The 11,962-nt window shown below is 34.5% G+C and overlaps 2 protein-coding genes across 3 annotated transcripts; both read right to left on the minus strand.

The window, feature by feature from the left end:
* Positions 1-1,046: 1,046 nt before the first annotated feature.
* On the minus strand, positions 1,047-5,871 carry LOC132606854 (mitochondrial import inner membrane translocase subunit Tim9). Its single transcript, XM_060320512.1, has 2 exons — positions 5,650-5,871; positions 1,047-1,581 (listed from the first exon to the last, which is right to left on the minus strand). The coding sequence occupies exons 1-2, from the start codon at positions 5,742-5,744 to the stop codon at positions 1,395-1,397; spliced, it is 282 nt and encodes a 93-aa protein (XP_060176495.1). The 5' UTR covers positions 5,745-5,871; the 3' UTR covers positions 1,047-1,394.
* A 1,830-nt stretch (positions 5,872-7,701) lies between these two features.
* On the minus strand, positions 7,702-9,158 carry LOC132605331 (steroid 5-alpha-reductase DET2). Of its 2 annotated transcripts, none has more exons than XM_060318515.1 (2): positions 8,992-9,158; positions 7,702-8,094 (listed from the first exon to the last, which is right to left on the minus strand). In XM_060318515.1, the coding sequence occupies exons 1-2, from the start codon at positions 9,116-9,118 to the stop codon at positions 7,793-7,795; spliced, it is 429 nt and encodes a 142-aa protein (XP_060174498.1). In that variant the 5' UTR covers positions 9,119-9,158; the 3' UTR covers positions 7,702-7,792. The 2 variants fall into 2 exon arrangements, with proteins under 2 accessions (XP_060174498.1, XP_060174496.1); XM_060318513.1 differs by having other exon boundaries at positions 8,632-9,158.
* Positions 9,159-11,962: the final 2,804 nt, after the last annotated feature.

Below are 11,962 nucleotides of genomic sequence, written 5' to 3' on the forward strand. Positions count from 1 at the left end.
TAAGTTAGGAATATATCTAAAATATACTAAGAATATACTTATAATATACATCTACTTAAATTAAAAATTAGAAAGTTATATACTTGAAAAATAACTAAAATATATTAAGAACATACTTATAATGTATAGTATACTGGAAGTATAACTTAAACATATATATATATATACATACATACATACATACATATATATATATATATATATATATATATACGTATATTCTTACTATATTTTCGGTATATGTAGTATAACACTATAACTTAAGCATATCACTTAATATATATATGTATACGAAAAACACTATTTTGTATTGCTGACTTGCTGTTAGCCTGTTAGTCAGTAAATATTTAAATTTTAATTATAAACTTGTCTAATATATGTATATATACCTACAATATACTAATAAATACTATAATATATATATAATACAAAAAACAAAACAAAAAAAAAGTTTTAACGACTTTGAACTGGACCGGTTCCGGTTTGGAATTTCAAACCGGTAAACCGGAACCGGTTAAGCGGTTCCGGTTTTTTAACTGGAAACCGGGTCGGTTCCCTAACCGGTTACCGGTCCGGTTCCGGTTAACCCGGTTGACGGGTTTATGTGAAGCACATATTAAAAAAAATTCCCTCTTAACACAGCTCAGCATAAACGATCTTACGTCCAGTGTAGTAGGAATATTTATTACATTAAGAAATGTCAGATTAGTCTTAACAACGGACTACCAGCTTGACATGTCTCAAGAAGCAACCTAACAACAAAAAGTTAATCCTATAAAGTTTCTTTTTTGACAAATTCCATGTTTCCAAAGATGACAATATCGGAGAGTTAGCTAGGGAAAAGATGAGGGTGACTCACTATTCACCAAATTTCGAACTGTGCTCAAATGGCCCTCAAGATTTCTCGATCTTCACAAATAAAGGCAGCGGGAGGTACGAGGAAACAAGAGAGGATCGACATCATTCTTCTCTTGTTTTCTTTTTCTTACACAAAATAGAGGAAAGGTTGATGTGGAGTTGTAATTAATCGTATCAGCAAATCCATGTATCAACTTCAAGTTCATTATATTACCTTCATAGCGGGAAAGGCAACAAATACATATTCTTGATGAAGTTGAATACCACGTTATTTTCTGGAATTCTGAAACAAAAGAATTGCTGTCATAACAGCAAATCGCCTGCAATCTAGTTACAGGATCCAGTTCAACTATTCAAGTTCCTAATATTTTTTCACTCGTAATATTCTTGGGATTTAGAAGCAAAACTGCAAAAGTACATTTTACCAATTACTCTGATGAGGAAAGTTGTTGACATTCAAAACTAAGAAACTTCCGCTCCTTGTACAATGCCTACCGTAATGAGAAATTGAATTGCAGGCACATAGTAGAAGCGTCTTAGTCTGGTGTTGGTGCACCTTGGTTGAGCTCTGCAAATCTCAGACCCACACGCATAGAATGCTTCAAGAACTTTTCAGCACATCGCCTGACACAGGTCTCCTCCTGTTTGTCTAAAGTTTTGCGTTTGAAATTTTCTACACAGTCCGTGAAACATCTTTCGACCAGGCTGTTATACATTCTCAAGCTGCAATGGTTAAACACAAGAGAGACGAAGCTTTAGAGTTACAGTATAACAATATTATCATGAGAAAGTACTAAGTGAGACATGCAGTAACAAAATATAATCCCGTTCTAATTGTCTTCAATTTTCTACTTCAACATATTTTATTTTATTTCATTTAACATTTACAGAATCGAGCCTTATTAATTTCCTTTTACTAAGCTAGCCGGTTAAACTACTTCTATAGTCTTTAACTTTATGACTATCAACGTAATATTATCTCATTTTCTCAATTCTCAAATCAGTATGTTCCAGCATTGGCCATAACTTATGCATACATCAGTGAAACAGAATCGATAGAACTAATAGGCGCGAAGTGTAGCAAGTTCTCTATGTCCTGTCTCTTGTATAATCAATATCCGAACAGGAATCAACAATTGCATAGTAAAAACAAACTTAAGAACAGTGGAATGTTTGATTAGTAATTTATTTGCTACATATCACAAAAAAAGACGCATTTAACTAACTAAAGGTCAGATAGCCTCCCAATCATTTTCCCTTTTAAACATATATATTGTCCTGCCTTATATGGATCCTTCAGTAGCTTTGACGTACGTGTCGGTACATCGGACAGGTTTCAATACACACATATAGGAATGATAATGAACCCATACAGAAAGATTTTACAAAAATAGTGCCAAGAAAAAAATCCCTTAGAATGGAAATAGTGTCCCCTTTAAGTACATATTATAGGGTTGGCTTTGAAGAGCTCTTCATCTTGCCCTTTCAAAGAAGCCTTTAACAGAATACTCACAGCAGATTACTTCGATATCATTTTGATAAGTCATAGAATTTTTTTTTATTTTTTTTTTTGAACTGGTAACATTAAATAAGTCAAAGAAATTCATTAATGAACATCAAGTCGGCATCAAAAATTTGTCATGATGTGTATGTGACTTTGCTTGAGTCCTCCATTCTTTCCACCAAGTTTGACCAACAATGCATACAACATGGTATGTTCTCCGAGAGTATATTGATATTTCAAAAACAAGGTTCGATAACAACTTTTTAGAAGCATTCCTAAAAAATGTAATTAATTCAAGTTCACGACAAGTGCTTCATAAAAGTTACTTTCTATAGTTTCATGTCATTTCTAAGGGCTTGGACTCTCAAGATAGGGCCTACAATAACATGATAGGAGGGCCTATCTTGGCCTCACTACCAAGATAGGGCCTACAATAATAACTACTCAATCCAGCAAAATTAGCTCATTACCCTTGAAAAGAACTGACAGGAGCAAGTTAGGGGATACTAGGGTTACTTCTAATACCCTTAGTGCCCTCCTCTCAAATTTTGACAAAGGTGAACCCTTAAGGGTACTGTCCAACCAAAAGAAAATAGGCATGTACCATTAATTTGGTATTCTATTTCTATCCTTTGGCTCCAAATTCAACCCTAAAAGAACTGTCTTCAAATCAACTGAACCCTAATGATTATAGAACTTGTTTGTGCATATAGTTATACTATTATCGAAGTACATAAAGATAATATACACATACGTGCACACACACACACACACACACATATTCTTGTTTTGCACGTTTCTTCATTAAAGCATGCACTTCATTTTGCGCTCGACACTTAAAAACCCATCAGATCTTAGTGCCTTTTTGCGCTTTTTCCTTCGATAACACTGCCTATTTCTAGGAATTCCACATTACACACTTCCATTATGAACGCCCCAGTTAATCAGTAGTCTCTCATCCATAAACATCACAGCAATCTAGAAAAGTTAATGCTCATGAAGCCCTAGTGTTATCCTCCTTTCCACTTCCTTTCTCAATATATTACTCTTTTCTCTCCTCTACCAATTTTTCTGACTTCAGAATGACTAAATTCACTAAACTTGTGAAGACTCGTTAGCAATTATGAGTGAAAGACTAGTGGTGCATAATTGGTGCTGATCATAGGAGAATCATCCCAGCTTACAACATGCAACCACCAAATTTACATTCACATATTGACTCAAGCTTGCTCAGTGTTTAGGATGGCGAAAGGCGAGGCGTGGCGACAAGGGCTCGCCTAACGCTTCATGGCGAGGCGTGGCGTGGCGAGCGCCTTTTAGAAGCGAGGCGAGAATTAACACAAAAAATTAAAATATTAAATATGCATATATAAATACCCAAAAACTCATATACTCAACACAATACTAGCAAATATTTCAATTGAAAAACTTAATAAAAGGCTTATATAACACTAAAAGGCAAAAAATCATATAACAAAAATAAATATCAATACAAAAATGGAAAAAAAGAAATCTGCCGGAAAAGTCAGATCTGCCTGAAAAAGGCTAATCTGCCGGAATTACCTGAAATTGGAAGATGGAAGAAGGAGAAGAAGAAGAAGACAGGCTTACCTGAAATTGGAAGATGGAAGATGGAAGATGGAAGAAGAAGAAGAAAGGCTTACCTGAAAGTGGAAGATGGCTGCTGAAGAAGAAGAAAGGCTTACCTGAAAGTGGAAGATGGCTGCTGAAAGTGAAAGTGAAATCCTAGGTAAAAATAATCTTTTGCTCTCTTTATTCTGTTTTATTTTAAGTTAGGCACTTTTTTTTTAATCAAAAGGCAACGCCACAGCTCGCCATTTGCCATTTTCGCCTCGGCTCGCCTTCTGAAAAACGCCACGCCTTGGCTGTCTATGGTGAGGCAGGCTCGCCTTGCCACGCCTCACGCCAAAGGGCGTAAGACACTCGCCTTTCACAACACTGAGCTTGCTAAAACCAACATTGGAACAAATTACCAGATACTTTCTATTTCAATTTAAAATAATATCAGCTTTGGAAAATAAGTAAGAAAGAGTTTACCACGGCAGAGGTTAAAGTTCTTTATGTTAGTTTAAAAGTTATTTGCTCTTACTCTTTCCTGGCAACAAATCAAAACTAAGTTTTTCTCTGCTAAAAGAATAAAAGCATGAGCTAGTTGCATATAGTTGGTGGCGAAAACTCAAATCACAGTTTGGGATCCTTATAGATCCTGATGTGACACGTAGGACAAAGATTTTTGTGAATGGATCCTGAATTTGAAGCTATACGAAAGAATTGGGATTTGAAGACCAAAAGGGACTTAAAGACTATCTTGCATACGCTAATAGCAAGATATACCATTCTGTTTCACAAAACTCAATGTTCTATCCTGTGCCAAGGCAAAAAGCAAAGTAGTACCCTTTTCAAATACTGAAAGGGAAATATAAGGAAGGAGCTCACATGACCACAATCAAAGCTGCTGCAACCTATTACAGCCAGCTCAATGACATGTTTGATTCCAGTAACCAATTAGTTTATGTGACTACTTCTGCACAAACTTTTAACTAATTTTGATTACTCCTCATAAAGAATCACACTGCATTAAAGCTCGTATTGCTCCCCAAAAGGTTAACAGAGTACTAAGCCATTGTTTGGCCATAGATTTTGTGAAACTTGAAAAAAGGAGTCTTTGAAGTTGTGTTTGGACATGCATTTTATCTTGGAAAAAATTTGAAGTTCCTTATGTTGAAGAAAAACTTCACCCCAGTTTTTGTAGCTTCAAATTTTTTCAAAGACACAATCAATGTTTAAAAAAAAAAAAAAAAACCAATATCTATGGCGAAACGGGAGCTAAAACTGGTATCTTTCTAAATCAAACTGGAAAATCAAGCCAATTTCTTCTAGGAAAACATTTTCAATGGAAACAAAACTCAGCCTCGCCCTTAATTAGTTTTGATTACTCCCCCCTAAAGAAACAAGCTTTATGAGGAACCATATCACACTATTGTTTCCCAAGAAGGTTAACAGAGTAGTAAAGCTTGTGAGAAAGTAAAAAATGGCTATCTTTCTTAATCAAACTGGTAAATCAAGACAATTTCTTCTAACAAAACATTTTCAATTCACACCCCATTTTTATTACTCCCCCTAAAGAAGTGGAGGAATGACATGACATTGAAATTCATACTGTTCCCCAAAAAGATTAACAGAGTAGTAAATCATGTGGTTTGTTAATCAAACTGGTAAATTAAGCCAATTTCATTTCCCACATTTGTTTTGTTGAGCATAAATACCTGTCACGGACTTGGAGCTGATCAATCATGGAAGCCATTCTAAGCTTATCAGCTTCAGGAAGTGCATCCAAATCTCCAAGCATACTCTTATCCATCTTTCCGTTTTCGGGGAGAACCAGCCGAAAAATACTACTCCACTATTTGCTTTCTATGTAAACCCTAGCCACTATATCACATTGGAAAAGCCCTGCAAACCTGTCCTTTTCACCCTCCGCCTTTTTCAAATTACACTTCTTCCCCCATTTAAATATAATATATAGTTTTTGTTTTCAGCGTGAAAAATTACATATAGAAATTGGAATTGTGTTTGGCCACTAATACAAATTAAAGCTGTTTTTAGAATTTTTATGAGTGATTGGAGTGAAAATAACTTTTTGATGTTTTTTAAATTTCGGAAAATATTGAAATTTTATGGCCATACATGATTCCAAAATTTAACTCCGGAAAATATTGATGGCCAAAGGGCAATTATTTTTACCCCTCTGGAAAGATATTTTAATTTACCCTTTAGTACACTTTGAAGTCATTTATATCCTCACAGTTAGCGAAATGATTTCGTAGTTATCCTCGACTTTAACAGCGCTCTAGCATGTTAATTCTCACTTCAATTATATTTTTGGATCATTCATAACCCTACTATTGGTAAATTATTATGTAACTACCCTTAATTTATGCGGAACTTTAACATGGATGGGATGAATTTCACATGTTAAAATACTTTGAGAAAAATATTTAAATTTGCACCGCTAATTTTGATTATAATTTAAATTATCCTTTGTTTTACTACTGATTATTGGAGTTCCATTAGGGTCAACAACAGATACAAGACGCTATCTTTGACATTGGTAATGGTAAAAGTCCGCACAACCTCAAAATATAACGAAAACAATATTAAAATATTTCCTAACCGCAAAGGGTTATCTTTGACATTTTCCCTTAATTTTACAATAACCCTAAGCTTGCAAGATTGGCAAAGCTCTGCCTTTATTTTGATATTACTTTGTAAATTTTTTAAGCAATGTTGGTTTATTGTCCATATGCATATTAAACAGAAACACATTATTGAATAAACAAAGTTTAAAAGAGATCGAACTTGGTAGATTCAAATGTAATTATTTTTATTTAATTGTCGCGCAGTATTACCTGTACTAATTTATTTTGGTATTGAACTTTTTCCTCCCCATATTCCAAGCTGTGCCTTTTTCCTCACCCCTCCAAGGAGCATTTATGGCATACTGCCAAAATTAAAGACTCTGACCACATCAATTTTGTTAATCAGGCTACCAAGGAAGTCGACCTGTAATTTAGGATTCAGAAACGGAGCCAGAATTTAAAGCTTGTGGGTTTGAGGCTCTAATTATTTAAAATTATTGAGTTCTAAATTAATAATTTGTACATATTTGACAAAAAGCTTAATACAAATATAAGGTCTGGACAAAAGCTACTGAATTCGGCTGAACCCACGCCTGAAGGGCTAGCTCCGCCCCTAATTTAGGTTACTCAACGTATTCCTTGGTTGAATAACCTGTTTGAGAAATATAAATAGAAGGAATAGAGAGAAAATGATCAAAATGGTCCCTAACGTATGAACTTTCATTCCACATGATCCTTAATATATAAGCATGATGGAAATGATTCTTAAATGTATTGCAAAAAGTGATCACGTTAATACTAACTCGTACAAGAGATAATCACCACTTTTGCTGTCAAATTAATGGAGGCCCTCGACATGCGCATTGCACGTGAACTATCAGAGTACAAAATAAAGGTACCTTCTTGTTTCGTTCAGGCCTATTTCAGAAAGCATCAAAATTCTTAACTCTAATTTGAAAGAGCCATAGGAAAACTTTTGATATAAGAGTATAGCTTGAAGAAAATTACAATTTATGGTGAATATATTCGATGATGTATGGAAGGATGCTTAGAATGTCTTCGACTTGGCTAAGTAGGTTGTGCATGAAAGAAGACACCGAAGGCCTAATACCAAATTTGATTATTTTTTGGATAATATTAAAAGATCATTTCCATCATGTTTATACATTAAGGAACAAATAGAACCAAAGCCCATACAGGACCATTTTGATCATTCCCTAGAGGAAATAGATATTGCATTGCATAATCACAACAAGATGCAAAATTAATGTCAGTACAAAAATGGAAAAACAGCTTTTCTATTCTTAGGATAATCTTCCCCAAACTTCTCCAAGTACCACTTATGATTCGAAACAGCTCGTGGAACCAAGTTAGCACAAGTGTACACGAAAAACGCCAGCCCGGCCCAAGACCACGTCATCAAAGCCCAGCCCAACCATTCCACTATCTCCCCCAAATAATTTGGACAGCTCACATACTCAAAAAGCCCACTTCTTGGAATCTTGTATCCACCCCCTTCACTCTTCAGGCCCAATAATACTCCATCGGCCCAAACATTCACCACCATACCACCTGCAAAAGGGTCATTAGCACAAATGTCCCTATTTTAGGGTGGTCTTTAATTTTTGTCCTCTAGTATTTTTAGCGGGGCGTAATTTGAATCTTGCTCGGCATATTTTACGTTTAACTTCGACATATGTATCATGACATTCACATAAATTATGTCGGATAAGACTAAACTTTCAACACTCAACATAATATGAGAAACGGCATCATTTTAGATTTTGCTCGGCATATTTTATGTTTAACTTTAACATATGTATCATAACAACCGCACATATTATGCGGGATAAGGCGAAACTTTCAGCATTCAACATTATCTAAAAAATGCTACATAACTTATGTCGCATAACTTAATTCCTACAGTATCTATGTCGAGCAAGACAAAAATTCAGTTCCCGAAGATAAACATATTATAAAAATTATGTCGAGTGAAGCAGATATGGATATTTTCATTAAATAAGTAGCAAAAAGGCAAAAATTAAAGACCACGAAGGGCAAAACTTAAGACCAGTGCGTTTGAAGGATAAACCGTGCAAATTACTTTACCTGCAAAAACAACCAGCCCACCACAAAACCGTACCCAAAATAACTCGTTACTTTCATAATCAGCAAAATGTGACACCCACCTGCACTGTATATATGAGTTTAAAATATTATAAATAAAACCCGTCACCGCGATATTTAGCGGAAAATGACTAGTGGATTTTTTGGAAATAGGCTTACTACCAAAGTAGAGGCGAAGTGGATAAATGATAGTACGATTTGTGTAGTGAAAAATGAAAGGTGAAATGAGGACATAGGGTAAAGGATTTGTGTTATTTTTGCCAAAACGAAATATGAGAAATGTGAGCCAAAGTGTTGGGCTTTCCATGAAAGCCCATACAATTGGTGGTGAAATTGTGGTACCTGAATTACATGAACGTTTGTGTTTGCCGTAAGGAGAAGTGAAGAATTGGGCCAAGATGAATGTGGGTAGTGACATGAGGAGAATAAAGAAGATGATGAAGTTAAACAGATTTTCATCTGAGAACATGGTTACTGGTTACTGTAGTAGCCAAAGTTGTTTGTATGTAAACTTTCTTAGTGTAATAAATAAATGGGATCATCGATTTTTCCGCGCAAGTTTTAAATTGAGTGTGGGCCACGCTAGTAAAGTTAGCACCTACTATAATTAATACTCCACCTGGTCACTGTTCAGCATGCATGTTTAAAATATTACTCTTAAAACTTTTTGGTTTTTCACCGGTGTCCGGTATCCGCATCGGAGCCCGACTATATTCGTATTAGGGCCGCGTAGGGCCTCATTCGGGGGAAAGCGCTTCCTATCAAGGATTTTTCGATGCCCAGGGCTCGAACCCGAAACCTTGGGTTAAGGGAGAAGCAGCTCCATCCGTTGCATCACATCCTTTGCTGGTTACGCTCTAGAATATTAACGAAGTAATTTCTATTCAATTTCACACATTTTAAGTGCATATTTGGTTCTTTTTCACTTATTAGCTTATAATTAAGGTTTCAGTTAAATTAAAGACATATTTGGACCAACAATTTAACTATAATAACATATGTGACTATACTATTAGTGAACGATATACCTATTCAATTTCGAATACTTCAATGGCATATTTGGGCTTTTGCGTATATTGTATTGTATTCTTTCTTCGTATGATATTGTTGTATTGGAGAAATTTAGCCAGACAGGTTGCATCTTAAGAGTGTGCCGAGTGGGATGCTGCGCCTGCAAGCTAAAGGATCCTGATGGTGTTCCGAGAAAGTAGCTAAGGTCCGGAGCAGGATAGAGAACGGACACAGGAGAGTCCGAGAACTCCTCATGGCTGGCCTCCATTGTCACTAACTCGCGTCACATCTGTCAGCCTCGAGTTGTGCGTCGGAGCATGAAGGAGTGTTAGAACTGTGGGCACGTCACATCACTTGTACTTTTAGATTGAAAAGCCTAGAGTTAGCATAGATAAATATGCCTTCTAGAGGAAGGAACCCAATATCATCTCACACTTATAACCCGTAGCAATTTTCTTACTCTCCAAGAGCTTTGAATACACAAATCCATTCTTATGACTTTTGAATTTTTCTTGTTCCATTAATTGTCTACTTTTTGCTTACAATATTATCTATCGTCACCTAACTTTTCTAGAATATTAAAAGGATTTGTGATCGAATACGCTCCACTTGTCTTTAACCTTATTTTCTAACAAATTTAACTAAGAATCTTAACCCTTTTTAGCAGTAAACAATTATATTGGATAAATCATATTGTGTTTTTCTGTCATTCCATAATATCACACAATAACAATATGGAGAATAAAGTTTTACAAAAATATTTAGCTAAGTTATGAGATGAAGTTATTATTATAAAAATGATAGAATAAAGGGTAAAATAAAATCATCAAATAATAAGTAAAGGGGGAGTAAATAAAATAAAAAAATGATACAATTACACCAAATTAAAAATTATACAAAATGACATTTTTCATCGTTACGTGATAACGAATTTGATAACACAATACACTAAAATTGTAGCAGTAACAATCAAACAAACTTTTTAAAATTAACGAAACAACACAATGGGTAACAACAATACAATGGGAAACTACCATCCTAACAAGTATGGTTGACAATTAAGAAGGAATCTTTTCTATGCTTTGCCTTTGCACTTCATTGTTCTCTTTCTCCTTTTAATGGCACTATATATTCACCTTCATGCGTCATCAGCTAGCTCCTAGAGCTTGTTCAATCCATAATAGTACTTCATTCGTCTCAATTTAAGTATCTTACTTTTTTTTTTTATCTGTCTCAAAAAGAATGTCTCTTTTATATTTAGTAAGTTAACAATTCAAACATCCTACATGATAAGTTTAAATCTACAAGATTCGAAGGACATTTTAATACATTACACATATCCTTAATTTAGTATCACAAGATTCAAAAGTCTCATTTTATTCCTTAAACTTGTGTCTGAAAAAACTAAAACACTTATAAATTGGGACGGAGGGAGTACTACTTAGGAAAATTTTGAGGAAGACTATCCCAAGAGAAAAAGAAAAATATTATTCACGTTTATACTAAGTTTTTTATAGCTGGCTGTGATTATGCAGCGTGTTAAATATTTCTACTATTTAATTATCTTGAAAAGAATATTTGTATAAACCCAACATGAGCGTCAGAAACTAAAATACTCTCTGTCCCATATTACTTGACCACTTTCGCTTTTGCACGCTCCTTAGGAAACCATAAATAAAAAATATTTTTTACTCTATCTTACCCTTATCTCTCTCGAATAAATAGATTCTAATCAATATTGACTATTTTAAAAAACATTTAATACTAAGGGTAAGATGAGAAAGATTTAATTAATTTTATCTTAATTTTATAAATGAACAAGTAATTTGGGATATATATTTTTAGTAATGTGATTAAGTAATATGGGGAGGAGGGAGTAGTTACTGGCTTACTGCTATGACAAACATAGATGAATTTAATCAAGCTGCCTGAGTCTCACTTACTAGTTTATTTTGGTACTTTCCTCCCCATATTCCCAGATATGCCTCTCTTCTCACCATTCCATGGAACATTTATGGCAGATTGCCAAAATTTAAGTCTGTGACCTCATCAATTTTATTAATCAGGCTACCAAGGAAGTGCACCTGTAATTTACGTTATTCAACATATTCCTTGGTTGAATACCATTTTTGAATAAAGATGCTTTTAGTGAATATTTTTGCTAGTTTGTTGTTGTTGTTGTTGTTTTTTTTTTTTTTTTTTTTTTTTTTTTTTTTTTTTTTTGTGAAAATCAAACGAAAATAGCAAGAGAAGTTATTGCATTGCATAATCACAGCAGTACACAAAATTAATCTCAGTACAA

The sequence above is a fragment of the Lycium barbarum genome, chromosome 8 (genome assembly GCF_019175385.1).
Source record: "Lycium barbarum isolate Lr01 chromosome 8, ASM1917538v2, whole genome shotgun sequence".
Classification (NCBI taxonomy): Eukaryota; Viridiplantae; Streptophyta; class Magnoliopsida; order Solanales; family Solanaceae; genus Lycium; species Lycium barbarum.